This window comes from Heterodontus francisci, chromosome 17, assembly GCF_036365525.1.
Source record: "Heterodontus francisci isolate sHetFra1 chromosome 17, sHetFra1.hap1, whole genome shotgun sequence".
Classification (NCBI taxonomy): Eukaryota; Metazoa; Chordata; class Chondrichthyes; order Heterodontiformes; family Heterodontidae; genus Heterodontus; species Heterodontus francisci.
The window spans coordinates 90,745,975-90,762,961 of NC_090387.1; the positions used below are offsets into that span (position 1 = coordinate 90,745,975).

Genomic DNA, 16,987 nt, shown 5'->3' on the forward strand with positions numbered 1-16,987 from the left:
CCTCAACTCCCATCTTTATTCTGTGACATTGGCAGCAGCAACTTCTTGTTTTATGAGGACAGATGCAAAGTATTTATTACCTCAGCCATATTCACCGTTCTCAAGATTTCCTGGCTGCTCCCAAATCGGTTACAACCCTTCTTTGATTACCCTTTGACTCTTTGCATGCTGATAAAAGACTTCAGTGTTCATTTTTATGTCACTAACCTGAAACGTTAACGCTGCTTCGCCCTCCATAGATGCTGCCAGACCTGCTGAGTATTTCCAGAATTTCTTGTTTTTATTTCATTTTTATGTTACCCACTAATCGTTTCTCATAACCTCTCTTTGTCCCTCTTATTTCCTTTTAAGCTTTTCGCAGTACGTGTTACATTGTTGCTTGTCTGTACTGTATTTGGACCTGAAATTTATCCTAAACCTTTTGTTCTGTTTCATGTTAATCTCTGAATATTCAGTTAGCACAGATCTCTAGCGGTGGATGAGCGTTCTTTCCTCCTTATGGAATGTGTCTATTCTGTACTCCAATTGTCTCTCCATTGAATGTTTCTCATTGCTCGTTTACTCTTTATCTGTTAATCTTGATATCAAACCCATTTGTTTTAGTAATAATGATGATAAAACTGTTACATTGAAACAGTTGTGGTGGTCTTTGAAGGTTGAAGCAGAATAAGGTCCATTTTCATGCACATCTCCCTCGACCACAGGCCTAATGCTGACATTAAATGACCAGAATCGAACTATTTTCTGAATATTCCCATTACAGAACAGGATCCAGGTGGATCAAAGTTTATCATTTAAGTAGAAGTTCGGGGTGTGGTGGAGTTACTCATTCGGGTGCACTGTTCACAAAAAGATAGCCAGACAATTTGAGAGCGTCAGTTTATCTTTTCCATTATTGCCACTTTACCATAATCCCATGTAGCTACTTGTGCCTGCAGCCCTCCAACCTCATTGACCACACTGCAGGTATGTACACACCTGCACTCCAGGCCCATTTTAGCCTATCTCGCATTCTTCCCCACGTACTCCGCATCCTCGTCTGAACTCCCCAATTTCTGAAATAATCTCTATTCCATTGTTGTTTGCCTCTTTCAGATCTGTTTGTTCAAATGACTGTAAGTGATACCAATGATCACCCAACCTAATGACGTCCCTGGACGATTTGTTGTCTATGTATAAAGGCTCCTTTAGATGATCACAGCTTCAGTTAAATTTGGAGTCATTGCTTTAACCTGAGCATGAAATATCCGTTCAATTTGCTACCAACACTCGCTGATGTTGAGTTCATTTACTGCCCTGTGCTTGGGGCCATCGGAGTGCCCAGTAAGTTACTCATATCTGTTCATTGTTGTCATTGGCCAAGTGTTTCTGTTTTGGGCACAATTGACTATCTTGGTGCAAATGGTGCTCAAAATTGTGAATTTTCCGAAGTGCTTTTTCTACCCATTCAGTTTTCGTTCATACCTATTTCTATGTCTCTGAACGTAAACTCTGCCATGAACCAGCACGATCGGTCAGTATTTTCGAATGTATTTTTTTCAATATCACTTCTGGTATTCCTTGATATTTTTAAGAGTGATAACCTCGAGCAGTTTTATCTTTACAGCTGTAAATGGATTAATCACAAAAAATAAGTATTTGAAATCAGTGTCCCGTCCACCCCCTGTGAGTAACCCTTGTATAATTATGAATTTAAAAAAACTATTCAGAACCATTTACCAGGTACATTTGTGTAAACTAGGCAGATTCTTATTTTTTCTAAGTAATGCTTAAATGCTTTTTAAACATGCCTTACGCCAAAACAAAATAAAGCTTAATTTTAAAAGGCCCATTGAAGGCCCACAGTAGGCGAAATGAGTGGAAAAGTACGGTAGTGATTAATTAGATCTGGAAACGTAGCCAAGTTCTGTGGATGGGGTCAGCATATACTAGCGCAAGTTTTTTTTACACTCGTGAAAAAGATTGCAGAAATCCTATTTGCACTGAATCTAATTTGTGCTTACAATTCTGTGAACCTTTGCAATGGTTTAGCCGATTTCTGGTCTATTGTGTCGAAAAAATAATGCTAACGAACGGAAACTTTTGACAGTTTTATTTCTGGAGATCTGGTTGTGCGGCACTGTGTCTGATAGCTTCACACATAGTCGCCTTTTTAGTGATCCACGCTATGTTTACAGTCTGTATATATCACACACCTGGGATTTTCTTCATGTGGTTTTTATATAAATTATGACGGTTGTGAAATCCCACTGTAAGATGTTTGACCTCGTGTGTTGCCTCGCTTTCCCTGTGCTGTTCTTTGAGCAGAAGTTTAGTAGGTCATCGAGAGAATTGCAGATGGGGAAGGAGCACCTGAGAGGAGATTACTGGAGATTTATGGACAAAGGTATGTTGTGGACTCAACAATGATCTATGTAAAGTAATAAGTGTAATGCATTGCAAATAAGTAATGAACAAACTTAATAGAGTTCTTTGAAGGAATGGAGAGGGTTGATGAGGGTAGCATAGTTGATGTCATGTACATGGATTTTGGAAATGTGATTGATAAAGTAGCTCACTTGTTAAAGACTTGGGAGCTAAACGAAAGTCAATGGGACAATGGTTATGTCAGTCCCAAGCTGCATATCGGTAATAAAAACAAGAAATGCCGGAAATAACCAGCAGTTCTGCCAGCATCTGTGGAGAGAGAAGCAGAGTTAACATTTCAGGTGAGTGACCCTTCTTCGGAACTGGCAAATATTAGAAATGTCAAACGTTATAAGCAAGTAAAGCGGGGGTGGGTCAAGAAATAACAAAGGATAAGATGTAGATTGGAGAAGGCCACAGAATAGCTGACCAGAAGGTCATGGAGCAAAGGCAAACAATATGTTAATAGTGTGTTGAAAGGCAAAGCATTAGTACAGATAGGGTGTAAACAGACTGAAAATTGAACAGCAGCAAGTACAAATCTGAAAACAAATAGTGGGTAAGCAAACTGAACAAGCTAAGATGAAATAAAATAAACATACAAAAAATATTTTAAAAATGTAAAAAAGAAAAAATAACTAAAAATGAAAGTAAAGTGGGGTGCCCGTCATGCTCTGAAATTATTGAACTCAATGTTCAGTCCAGCAGGCTGTAGTGTGCCTAATCTATAAATGAGATGCTGTTCCTTGAGCTTGCGTTGATGTTCACTGGAACACTGCAGCCAGCCCAGGATAGACATGTGAGCATGAGAGCAGTGGGGAGTGTTGAAATGACAAGCAACCAGAAGCTCAGGGTCCTGTTTGAGGACTGTTTGGGGCTGTTCAACAAAGCAGTCACCCAGACTGCGTTTGGTCTCCCCATGGTAGAGGAGACAACAGAGTGAGCAGCGAATACAGTATACTACATTGAAAGAACAAAGAACAAAGAACAGTACAGCACAGGAATAGGCCATTCAGCCCTCCAAGCCTGTTCTGATCTTGATGCCTGCCTAAAATAACATCTTCTTCACTTCCGGGGCCCATATCCCTCTCTTCCCTTTCTATTCATATATTTGTCAAGATGTCTCTTAAACGTCGCTATCATATCTGCTTCCACCACCTCCCCTGGCAGCAAGTTCCAGGCACTCACCACCCTCCGTGTAAAAAACTTGCCTCGCACATTCCCTCTAAACTTTGCCCCTCGCACTTTAAACCTATGTCCCCGAGTAACTGACTCTTCCACCCTGGGAAAAAGCTTCTGTCTATCCACTCTGTCCATGCCACTCATAACTTTGTAAACCTCTATCATGTCTCCCCTCCAACTCCGTCGTTCCAGTGTAAACAATCTGAGTTTTTCCAAACTCTGCTCATAGCTAATGCCCTCCAGACCAGGCAACATCCTGGTAAACCTCCTCTGTACCCTCTCCAAAGCCTCCACGCCCTTCCGGTAGTGTGGCGACAAGAATTGCACACAATATTCTAAGTGTGGCCTAACTAAGGTTCTGTACAGCTGCAACATGACTTGCCAATTTTTATACTCTATGCCCCGACCTATGAAGGTCAGCATGCCGTATGCCTTCTTGACTACCTTATCCACCTGCATTGCCACTTTCAGTGACCTGTGGACCTGTCCACCCAGATCTCTCTGCCTGTCAATACTCCTAAGGGTTCTGCCATTTACTGTATACCTCCCACCTGCATTAGACCTTCCAAAATGCATTACCTCATATTTGTCCGGAATAAACTCCATCTACCATTTCTCTGCCCAAGTCTCCAACTGATCTATATCCTGCTGTTTACTCTGACAATCCTCATCATTATCCGTAACTCCACCAACCTTTGTGTCGTCCGCAAACTTACTAATCAGACCAGCTACATTTTCCTCCAAATCATTTATATATACTGCAAACAGCAAAGTTCCCAGCACTGATCCCTGCGGAACACCACTAGTCATATCCCTCCATTCAGAAAAGCAACCTTCCACTGCTACCCTCTGTCTTCTATGACCGAGCCAGTTCTGTATCTATCTTGCCAGCTCACCTCTGTTCCCGTGTGACTTCACCTTTTGTACGAGACTGCCATGCGGGACATTGTCAAAGGCTTTACTAAAGTCCACATAGATAACATCCACTGCCCTTCCTTCATCAATCATCCTCGTCACTTCCTCAAAAAACTCAATCAAATTAGTAAGACACGACCTCCCCTTTACAAAACCATGCTGTCTCTCGCTAAGAACTTCGTTTCTTTCCAAATGGGAGTAAATCCTGTCCCGAATAATCCTCTCTGATAGTTTCCCTACCACTGACGTAAGGCTCACCGGCCTATAATTTCCCGGATTATCCTTGCCACCCTTCTTAAACAAAGGAACAACATTGGCAATTCTCCAGTCCTCTGGGACCTCACCTGGAGCCAATGGCGATGCAAAGATTTCTGTCAGGCCCCAGCAATTTCTTCCCTTGCCTCCCTCAGTATTCTAGGGTAGATCCCATCAGGCCCTGGGGACTTATCGACCTTAATGCTTTGCAAGATACCCAACAGCTCCTCCTTTTTGATAATGAGATGACTGAGACTATCTACACTCCCTTCCCTCGGCTCATCATCCACCAAGTCCTTCTCCTTGGTGAATACTGATGCAAAGTACTCATTTAGCACCTCGCCCATTTCCTCTGGCTCCACACATAGATTCCCATCTCTGTCCTTGAGTGGGCCAACCCTTTCCCTGGTTACCCTCTTGCTCTTTATATATGTATAAAAAGCCTTGGGATTTTCCTTCATCCTGTTTGCCAATGACTTTTCATGACCCCTTTTGGCCCTCCTAACTCCTTGCTTAAGTTCCTTCCTACTTTCTTTATATTCCTCAAGTGCTTCATCTGTTCCTAGCCTTCCAGCCCTTACAAATGCTTACTTTTACTTTTTGACTAGGCTCACAATATCCCGTGTTATCCAAGCTTCCCGAAACTTGCCAAACTGGTCTTTCTTCCTCACAGGAATATGCTGGTCCTGGATTCTAATCAGTTGACGTTTGAAAGATGTTTGGGCGGCACAGTGGCGCAGTGGTTAGCAGCCTCACAGCTCCAGCGACCGGGGTTCAATTCTGGGTACTGCCTGTGTGGAGTTTGCAAGTTCTCCCTGTGTCTGCGTGGGTTTCCCTTGGGTGCTGCGGTTTCCTCCCACAAGCCAAAGACTTGCAGGTTGATAGGTAAATTGGCAATTATAAATTGCCTCTAGTGTAGGTAGGTGGTAGGGAAATATAGGTGACAGGTGGGGATGTGGTAGGAATATGGAATTAGTGTAGGATTAGTATAAATGGGTGGTTGATGGTCGGCACAGTCTCGGTGGGCTGAAGGGCCTGTTTCAGTGCTGTATCTCTAAACTAAAAAACTAAACTAAACTCTCACATGTCAGATGTTGATTTACCCTCAAACAGCCGCCCCAATCTAAATTCTTCAGTTCCTGCCTGATATTGTTATAATTAGCCTTCCCCCAATTTAGCGCCTTCACCCGAGGACTACTCTTATCCTTATCCACAAGTACCTTAAAACCTATGGAATTATGGTCACTGTTCCCGAAATGCTCCCCCACTTAAACTTCAACCACCTGGCCAGGCTCATTTCCCAATACTAGGTCCAGAATGGCCCCATCCCCAGTTGGCCTATCTGCAAACTGTTTCAAGAAGCCCTCCTGGATGCTCCTCACAAATTCTGCCCCATCCTAGCCCCTTGCACTAAGTGAGTCCCAGTCAATATTGGGGAAGTTAAAATTACCCAACACGCCAACCCTGTTACCTTTACATCTTTCCAAAATCTGTCTACATATCTGCTCCTCTACCTCCCACTGGCTGTTGGGAGGCCTGTGGTAAACCCCCAACATCGTGACTGCACCCTTCCTATTCCTGAGCTCCACCCATATTGCCTCGCTACATGACCCCTCTGATGTGTCCTCCCGCAGTACAGCTGTGATATTCTCCTTAACCAGTAATGCAACTCCCCCATCCCTTTTACATCCCCCTCTATCCCACCTGAAGCTTCTAAAGTCTGGAATATTTAGCTGCCAATCCTGCCCTTCCCTCAACCAAGTCTCTGTAATAGCAACAACATCATATTTCCAAGTACTGATCCAAGATCTAAGCTCATCTGCCTTACCTGTTATACTTCTCGCATTGAAACAAATGCACTTCAGACCACCAGTCCCGCTGTGCTCAGCAACATCTCCCTGCCTGCTCGTCCTCTTAGTTCTACTGGCCTTAATTTACTATGTCCTCCTCATTTATTTCACTAGCTGTCCTGCTGCTCTGTTTCCCACCCCCCGACACACCAGTTTAAACCATCCCAAGTGACGCTAGCAAACCTTGCAGCCAGGATATTAGTACCCTTCCAGTTCAGATGCAACCTGTCCTTCTTGTACAGGTCCCATCTGTCCCTGAAGAGAGCCCAATGGTCCAGATATCTGAAACCCTCCCTTCTACACCAGCTGCTCAGCCACGTGTTTATCTGCACTACCTTCCTATTTCTAGCCTCACTGGCACGTGGTACAGGGAGTAATCCAGAGATTACAATCCTGGAGGTCCTGTTTTTTAACTTACTCCCTAACTCCCTAAACTCCCCCTACAGGACCTCATCACTCTTCCTGCCTATGTCATTGGTACCGATGTGTACCACAACCTCTGGCTGTTCACCCTCCCCCTTCAGAATGCCCCCTGTCCGTTCAAAGACATCCTTGACCCTTGCACCAGGGAGGCAACATACCATCCTGGAGTCTCTTTCATGTCCACAGAAGCGCCTATCTGTGCCCCTGACTATAGAGTCCCCTATAACTATTGCTCTTCTGCGCTTTGTCCCACCCTGCTGAACAACAGTGCCAGCCATGGTGCCACTGCTCTGGCTGCTGCTGTTTTCCCCTGATAGGCCAACCCCCCCAACAGTATCGAAAATGGTATACATGTTAGAGAGGGGGATAGCCACAGGGGATTCCTGCACTGACTGCCTGCCCCTTCTAGCGGTCACCCATCTATCTGCCTGCGTCTTGGGTGTAACCACTTCCCTAAAACTCCTGTCTATGACACTTTCTGCCACTTGCATGCTCCTAAGTGCATCCAGTTGCTGCTCCAACCGATCCATGCGGTCTGTGAGGAGATGCAACTGGGTGCACTTCCTGCAAATGTAGTCTCCCGGAACGCTGGAATCGGCACGGACTTCCCACATCTCACAGGTGAATCACTTCACCCCTCTAAATGTCATTTCTAGCACTAATTAGTTATTTGATATAAAATAAATAAAGACTTATTAAATCCTTACTAAATTATGATACACTTGACTATCTGGTCCCTAGTGCTAGATTTCTACAATAAATACTAACTGCTAAATAAATACAGTAATCTCCTCCCTCTGGTTTAGTTACTCTACTTATTAATTAGTTAATTAGTGTTTTAATCAATTTTTATCAATGTTATTTTCAAATTCGGTACAGATTCCCTACCAGCCAATCAGGTCACAGCTTTCCTGTGACGTCACTTTTTCAGTTTTATTTCCCCACCCGAGGTCACTTACCGGTCTGGAACTCGGCCCTCTGAGTCTTCTCCGAGAATCCCCGAGCTAAGTTTTTTATTCTTACCGCTCTGGAACTCGGCCCTCTGAGTCTTCTCGGAGAATCCCCGAGCTAAGTTTTTTATACTTACCGGTCTGGAACTCGGCCCTCTGAGTCTTCAATGATGGAGGAAAGAAAAACAAGTAAGTCGCTGCTACACCTGAAAAGGGTGATTGGGGCCTGGCATGATGAGGAGAGAAGAGGTAAATGGGCAGGTATTACACTTCCTGCGATGGCAGGGGAAGGTGCCATGGGAAGGGGACGAGGTGGAGGGATTGATGGAGGAGTGGACCAGGGTGTCGTGGAGGGAACAATCACTTCAGAATGCTGACAGGGGAAGAGAGGGGAAGATACGTTTGGTCGTGGCATCATGCTACCAGGAAGGGAAGCTACTAGGGAAGCCTGCAGCTCTGAAACAAACCTCCAAATCATCCAAGACAACTGGTGAACGTTGCTCACTGTCAGGATACAAAGGTAGGCAGATATAGGAGATATGAGATCCTTCTAAGAAGCCTTGAGATCTGTTTATGGACCTTTCCAGCAGGTACAGCCACTATTAAACACCTGGATGGCACAATCCTGCTCATAGATAAAGATTCCATCTTGCACTGCTGGTCAGAACACTTTGAGAGCCTACTTAATGACCAGGAGATGGTGCAGGAAATGCCTATTGCAAATATCTCCCAGAGGGAAATGAAGTCTGAGCTGGGTGAACCACCAGCCAATGAAGAGATGAGGACTGCTACAGCACAATTTAAAATCGCACAAAGCTGAAGAACAGCTGGGATTCCAGGCAACGTCCAGAAACAGGGAAGAAATGTAATCCTTGAATTGTTTTTTTTTATTTAATTGGATGTGGGCATCACTGGTTAGGCCCGCATTTGTTGCCCAACCCGAATTGCCCTTGATAAGGTGATGGTGCGCTGTCTCCTTAAACTGCTGCATTCCATCTGGTGCGGTACACCCATAGTGCTATTAGGGAGGGAGTTCCAGGATTTTGATCAAGCAAGAGTGAGGAAACGGCAATAGAGTTCCAAGTCAGGATGTTGTGTGACTTGAAGGGAAACTTCAAGATGGTGGTGTTCCCATGCATCTGCTACTCTTGTCCTTCAAGGTGGAAGATGTCGTGGATTTGGGAAGTGCTGTCGAAGGAGGCGTGGTGAGTTGCTGCAGTGCATCTTGTATATGGTACGCACTGCTGCCACTGTACATCGGTGATGGAGGGATTGAATGTTTAAAGTGGTGGATGGGGTGTCGATCACGCAAGCTTTGTACTGGATGGTGTTGAGCTTCTTAAGTCTTGTTGGAGATGCACTGACCCAGGCAAGTAGAGAGTATTCCAACATGCTTCTGACTTAGGCCTTGTAGATGGTGGATATGTTTTGGGGAGTCAGGAGGTGGGTTACTCACCGCAGAACTCCCAGTCTCTCACCAGCTCTTGCAGCCACAGTATTTATGTGGCTGGTCCAGTTCAGCTTCTGGTCAATGTTAAGATGTTGTTTGTGGAGGATTCAGTAAATGTAACGCCATTGAATATCAAGGGGAGATGGTTAGATTCTCTCTTGTTGGAGTTTGTCATTGCCTGACACTTGTGTGGTGTGATTGTTACTTGCCACTTATCTGCCCAAGACTGATCTTCTTGCATATGGACGTGGACTGCTTCAGTACATGAGGAGTTGCAAATGGTGCTGAACATGATCGAATCATCAGCCTTTTTTTGTGGATGGGAATATCTAGGAAAGTTTCCATGTCATCAGTTAGATGCCAATGTTGTAGCTGTACTGGAACAGCTTGGCTAGTAGTGTGGCTAGTTCTGCAGCACACGTCTTCAGTACTACAGCTGGGATGTTGTCAGGACCCATAGCTTTCGCACTATCCTGTGCCTTCAGCCATTTCATGACATCACATGGAGTGAATCGAATTGGCTAAAGACTGTGACTTTGGGGACCTCAGGTAGTGGCTGAGATGGATCATCCACACCGCAATTCTGGTTGAAGATGATTGCAAATGCTTCAGTCTTTTTTTTGCACTGATGTGCTGGGTCCCTCCATCATTGAGGATGAGGGTATTTGTGGAGCCTCCTCTTCCTTCTCCTGTTAGTTTGATGATTATTCACTGCCATTCACGACTGGATGTGGCAGTTCTGCAGAGCTTTGATCTGATCTACTGGTTGTGGGATCTCTGAGCCCTGTCTATTGCTTGCTGCTTCCACTGTTTGGCACGCAAGTACTCCTGAATTGTAGCTTCATAGGTTGACACCTCATTTTTAGATATGCCTGGTGCTATTCATTGACCCACGATTGATGCCTTGGATTGATTGGTAATAGTAGGGTGAGGGATATGCCGGGTCATGATGTTACAGATTGTGTTTGAATACAATTCTGCTGCTGCCAATGCCCCAGAGCGTCTCATGGATGGCTAGCTTTGAGCGCTGTATCTGTTTGAAATCTATCCCACTTAGCATGGTGGTCGTGCCACACAACATGATGAAGGCTATCCTCATTTTTGCAAGGATTGTGCACTGGTCCAGCTCAGTCAGTAGTGGTGCTACAATTTTGGTGATGGACACTGAAGTCCCCACCCAGAGTTCATTCTGTGCCCTTGCTACCCTCGGTGCTTCTTCCAAGTGGTGTCCAACATGGAGTACTGATTCATCAACTGAGGGAGGGTGGTAGGTAGTAATCAGCAGGAGGTTTCCTTGCCCATATTTGGCCTGATACCAGGAGAGTTCATAGACTTACAGATCTGTTTACAACATTCTCGGAGAAAGGGAGAGTATCTCCAGGAGTTCCAAGCTGTAGTGATTGTGTCCTTCCACAAAAACAAGGGAAACAGGTCTGACTGTTCAAACTACAGAGGCATCACCTTGCTCTCCATTGCAAGCAAAATCTTGCCAGAGTGCTTCTAAGAAGACATATTTTGGCAATAACTGAAGAAATCGTCCCTGAAAGTCGGTGCAGATTCAGACTCAATAGGGAAACAGAGCTGAGAAGTGGAGAGAAGATAACACGGGTTCTCACACTAATTTTGTAGATCTCACCAAGACATTCAATACAGTCAGCTGGGACGGATTTTGGAAGACACTATCTGGAGTGGGGTGCCCTCCAATTTTTTGCATTATTCTCTGTCCACTGCCAAATACCAGAAGGTCACGTCAAGCAGAATGGAGCCCTCTAAAACTGCTTTCTTATCTCCAGTGGTGTTAAGTAAGGCTGTGTTGTGAGACTTACCCTTTTCTCTATTTTCTTCAGTATGATGCTTTAAGAGCAGGCTGGACAGAGGGCGTATACTTCTACTTCCGAACAGACAGCAGTCTCTTCAACCTGCAATGTCTACTGGCACATACGAAGACCACAGAGAGCTTATCATGGAACTTCTGTTTGCCGACAATTTTGCCCTGCTAACACGCAAGTATGAGGCAATGCAGCTAATTATAAAATGTTCCTTTGAGGCAGCAAATATCTTTGGTCTTGCTACTAACCTAAAGGAAACAAAATCGCTGCACTAATCACGGACCCGTGTAAAGTACAATCCCCTGCAGATCAACATTGACAGCAGCAGCCTCAATAGAACAGTTTACCTATCCGGGTAGCATTATCTCAAATGATGGCACTGTCGCCAAGGACATAGACAATTGACTGTCCAAGGCCAACAGCTCCTTTGGTTGCCTCTGAAAGCATGTCTGGCAAAACCATTCACTGCGCATCTCTACCAAAATTCAAATATATGGAGCGCTTGTTGTCGTCACCCTCTTGTATGGGTCAGAATCGTGTGGGGGTCTGTACAGAAAAAATTGTGACGCTGGAGCACTTCCATCAAGGTTGTCTTTGATCCATCATGAACATCAGATGGCAGGACTACAGCACAAACAATGTAGTCCTCACAGAGCCAATCTACCCAGCACTGAATTCATTTTCTTACAATTCTAATTGCGCTGGTCAGGACATGTGTCATGTATGGAGGACTCCAGAATGCCAAAAGCAGTGCTTTATGGTGAACTATGCTCCAGCAATCGAGATCGAGGTGCAAATCACAAACGTTACAAAGACCAGCTGAAACGACAGCTCTCTCTGGCTGACATTGACCAACAGATGTGGGAACAGGAGGTTGTGACAGTGTCAGCTGGCACACAACAACCAGGAAAGCAGCACACAAGTTCAAAACAAACAGACACAAAGCTGCTAAAGAAAGGTACAGACAACAGAAGGAATCTGCTTATACCAGAGTTCCACCAAACCAGGAGTTCTAATGCCCCAAATGCTCAAAAGCCTGCAGATCAAGAATTGCCTTCTTCAGTCACCAAAGATCATGTCAACTACCACAGTGACAAGCCTTCCCTAGATCTTTGCCTGTGAAGAATCTGCCATCGTCATTATCAGGTCAGTACAAACTGACGAAGGAACAGAAACAGAGAGATGTGGTGAAGGATTGTTCTTCAGACTGGAGCAAAGTATGCAGTTGTGTACCCTAGGGGTACTTGTCTTTTTTGTATGTTAATGACATGATCTTGCGTATACAGGGCATCAGTTCAAAGTTACCAAGTGACAAAAAACTTTGAAATGCAATAAACATGGAGGAGGAGGATGACAGACTTCAGGAGGACATACGGAGACTGGTGAAATGGTCAGACACATGGTCGATGAAATTTAATACAGCAAAGTGTAATGTGATCACTTTTGGTAGAAATAATGAGGCCAGACAAAGTGAAGCAAATGGTACAATTTTAAAGGGTGTGCAGGAAGAGTGACTCGAAGATGTCACAATTTTTTGAAGATGTAAGGGCAAGTGGGAAGGCTGTTGATAAGGGTTTCTTGGCTTTATAAATTGTGGAATAGAGTAAATAGCATGGATGTTTTGCTAAACAGTTATGAAACACTGTTTAGGCCCCAGCTGGATTACTCTGTTCAGTTCTGCACACCACATTTTAGCAAAAAGCAAGGCCCTGGCGAGGGTGCAGAGGAGATTTATTGGAATAGAACCAAGAATGAAAGACATCAGTTAGTTGGATAGTCTGGAGCCATTGAGGTTGTTCTCCTTGAAACAGAGAAGTTTAAGTGGAAATTTGATCAGGGTTTTCAAAAACATGAAGGGTTTTGATAGGTAAAATAAGGCAAATCTGTAACCAGCGGGAGAATGTTCAGTAAACAGAGGACCCAGCTTTACGATAATTGGCAAAAGAATCAGAGGTGACGTGAGGGCACTTTTTAATGCAACAAGTTGTAATGATCAGGGATGCACTGTCTGGAAGGGCCGGGAAGCAGATTCAATAATCAAAGGGAATTGGATAAATAATTGAAGGGCTAAAATTGCAGGTTTTTAGAAAAGAGCAGGGGAGTGGGACTAATTGGATAACTCTGTCAAAGAAAGAGCACTGACAAGACGGAATGGATGGCCTCCTTCTGTGCTGTATTATTCTGTGATGCGATGAAAATGTGTTTACTTTAGAAATGGCGTAATTTTCAACGATAATCCTAGAATTTTACAGGACCAGCTTGTTAATTGTCGAACCGCTGTGCAGCGATAAATTGAGTACTGAATCATGTATAAACATCGGACATGGGACATTGCTGTTACACTCTGCACTCAAGGTGAAGTGGGCCCGCCAAAGATCTGTTGACTTTAATGAACCTGCCTGAGGCCGCATGTAAAATATTGATCTGTGTGAAAAAATGTCCTCCATTTCCTCCTTGTGCTGTTCATTTACTTAAAGGAGCAACATTAGTGCAGGTCATTGTAGCTAATCCACTGGCTTCTTACACTCTGCAGAACACCAGACCCTTCTTCCTCATGCCTGTTTTTAAGATTAATGCTGCTTTTATTTCTCTCAACTGATTCACAATTTATTTTATTTCACAACCCGTTTCCTGCCGAAAACCCTGGTACAATCAGATGTCATTTTCAAATACAGGATGCAGAAAATTCAAGGAATATCCTGTGAAACGGATGCATTAAACTTGACCAGTAATTCTCAAATATTTCTTTTTGCAGTTAACTTGCTGGCGATTGTGATCCTGTCTCGGGGAAACTGCGGTCTCTCCAAATGTGTCACTCATTACCTGGTAGCCATGGCAGCGGCCGATCTCATGGTTGTCATGACTGATGTGATCCTGAGGTGGCTTATTATTTATTTCCCAGTTTCTTTCCTGGATATTACTCCTGTATGTAGTTTGGTAACACTGCTCATGTTTGCTGCCACAGAGATTTCTGTCTGGTTTACAGTTGCTTTCACCTTTGATCGATTTGTGGCCATTTGTTGCCAGAAGCTGAAAACTAAATATTGCACTGAGAAAACTGCAAGGGTGATTATTGGAGCAGTGACTGTGCTGAGCTGTTTGGAAAGTATTCCCTGGTTCTTCAAATTTAAAGCTCAGTACATCTTCAATAACTTGGAATGGTTTTGCATCACAAAACCAGAGTATTACACTTCAATCTTCTGGGCAGCATACGAGATTCTTCATCGCCTTCTAACCCCTTTGCTCCCATTCGTTTTGCTTTTTCTCCTCAACACTCTGACCGTCAGACACATTTTAATAGCTAGTAGAGCCCGCCGGAGACTCCAGGCGGACAGTGATAGGGAGAGTCCCAGTGACCTTGAGATGGACAAACGCAGAAAATCCATCATTTTACTCTTCACTATCTCAGGCAGTTTTATTCTTTTATGGACGACACATGTCACCTGTTTCCTGTATCAGCGAATTGCATTCATGTCTGATTCCTATACCCCTTCACCCACCGCAAGTACCATCGGATACCTGCTCCAGCTCCTCAGTACCTGCACAAACACCTGTATCTACACAGTGACTCAGAGCAAATTCCGAGAGCAGCTGAAAAAGGTTGCGAAATATCCTTTCACTGTGATTCTCAGTCTCATTAAACAGTGAACAGTCAGCATTAGAATTCAGCTCCATTTCATAAATAAGGTTATATACCGATGAGCAGCGCTAAATTCAGAGCTCCGAGGAGCAGGATTGTATCAGAGCCCAAATACCAGAGCTCCAAGCAGCTCAGCATTGATTCCCTTACAATATTTATCCAATTCCCTTCTGAAATTTTCTGTTGTTTCTGCTTCCACCACCCTATCAGGAAGTGCATTCCAGATCATAAATCAGTGATTAAATGTTTTTATTCCCATTTCTCTTCTGGTTCTTTTGCCATTTCCCTTCAATATATGTCCTCTGGTTACTGACACTACGACCAGTTCATACAGTTCCCCACATTGATTTTCCAAACTCCTCATGATTTTGAAGACTTTTATGAAATCTCCTCTTAACTTTATCCATTGAAAATTATCCCAGCTTCTCCATGTAGCTAAAGCCCCTCATCCCTGGTGTCTTACTAATAAATCTCCTCTGCACCCTCGCTAAGGTTTGATATCCTTCTTAAAATGTGGTGCCCAGAAATGGACACAATACTTTAGCTGAGCCCCAAACAGTTACATGGAACAATTTACCATAACTTTTTTTGTTCCACAGTCTTTTTTAATAGCCTTCTCAATGTTTCCCGATGCTCAACGATTTATGTATATGAACCCCAAGTCTACGTTTTGTTCTGTCTCTGTCTCTATGTTCTGCACCGCCTTTAAAATTGTACCATTTAATCCATATTGCCTCTCATTATTGTTGCATGCAACGTGTTTAAAAAGCTCTAATGATTACGAATCTGATAGAATTCAGTGACAGCATTGCAGCATCTGAAGTTCGTGATGACTATGCAATGAAACTTTATGATAACAGATGGCTGTGATTACCATGGTTATAAAATAATCTGGACTGTAAATCTTAACAACAAAACCTGGAGCAACATGGCAGAAAATTGTGCATTGCACTGAGTGTTGTTGGGCTGAGTTGGGAGGCTGGAGACAGTTTGTGCGAAGGACACCGATGCTTGTGCATTGTAGCAGATTGCAGTCAAAGGAAACTTTCAAAGGAACTGGGATGTAAAACTTGCCCTCAACTGGAGATGAAAATTGGCCATGTTCTGTTTGAATGGGTGATCCACCAATGACACATTGTGACCGTATACCTCAATGTTACATCACACACTCTGCCATTGTTCCACTGAGACGGTCTACCCCACGTTTTACACCACACACTTTGCCATTGTTACACCGACACAGTCCTCCTCACTGTGTGAGAACATAAAAACATAAGAAATAGGAGCGGGAGTACGCCATTCAGCCCCTCAAGCCTGCACTGCTATTCAATAAGATCATGGCTGATCTGTCAAAGGTCTCAACTCCTCTTTCGGGCCTGCTCCGCCTAGCCCTCGACTCCACGATATTTCAAACATCTATCTACCTCCTCCTAAAATACATTTAGTGACCAGACCTCCACAACTCTCTGAAGCAGAGAATTCCAGAGATTCACCACCCTCTGAGAGATGAAAGCCCTTCGCATCTCAGTTTTAAATGTGTGCCCCATTATTCTGTAACTATATCCCCTAGTTCGAGATCCCCCACCAGGGAAAACATATTCTCAACATTTAACCTGTCAAGCCCGCTTACAATCTGATACGTTTCTATTAGATCACTTCTCATTCTTCTAAACTCCAATGAATAAATGCCTAACCTGTTTAGCCGTTCTTGATAAGACAGACCCTTCATCCCAGGAATCAGCCTAGTGAACATTTCTGAACTGCCTCCAATGCCGATATATCCTTTCTTAAATACAGGGACCAAAGCTGTATGCAGTACTCCAGGTGTGGCCTCACCAATACCCTGCACAGTTGTAACAAGACTTCCCTATTTCTAAGCTCTAACCCCCTAGCACTTAAGGCCAAAATTCAATTTCCCTTCCTAATTACTTGCTAACCTTTTGTGTTTCATGCACAATAACACCCAGATCCCTCTGTACTGCAGTATTTTATAGTCTTTCTCCATCGAAATAATAATCTGCCATTTTAATCTTCCTACCAATGTGGCTTACCTCACACTTGCCCATATTGAACAGCATCTGCCAGAT

General features: G+C 43.9%; 1 protein-coding gene across 1 annotated transcript; it reads left to right on the forward strand.

The window, feature by feature from the left end:
- The first annotated feature begins 1,238 nt into the window (after positions 1-1,238).
- Positions 1,239-14,908, forward strand: LOC137378624 (probable G-protein coupled receptor 139). The gene is made up of 2 exons (XM_068048918.1): positions 1,239-1,323; positions 14,016-14,908. The coding sequence occupies exons 1-2, from the start codon at positions 1,239-1,241 to the stop codon at positions 14,906-14,908; spliced, it is 978 nt and encodes a 325-aa protein (XP_067905019.1).
- Positions 14,909-16,987: the final 2,079 nt, after the last annotated feature.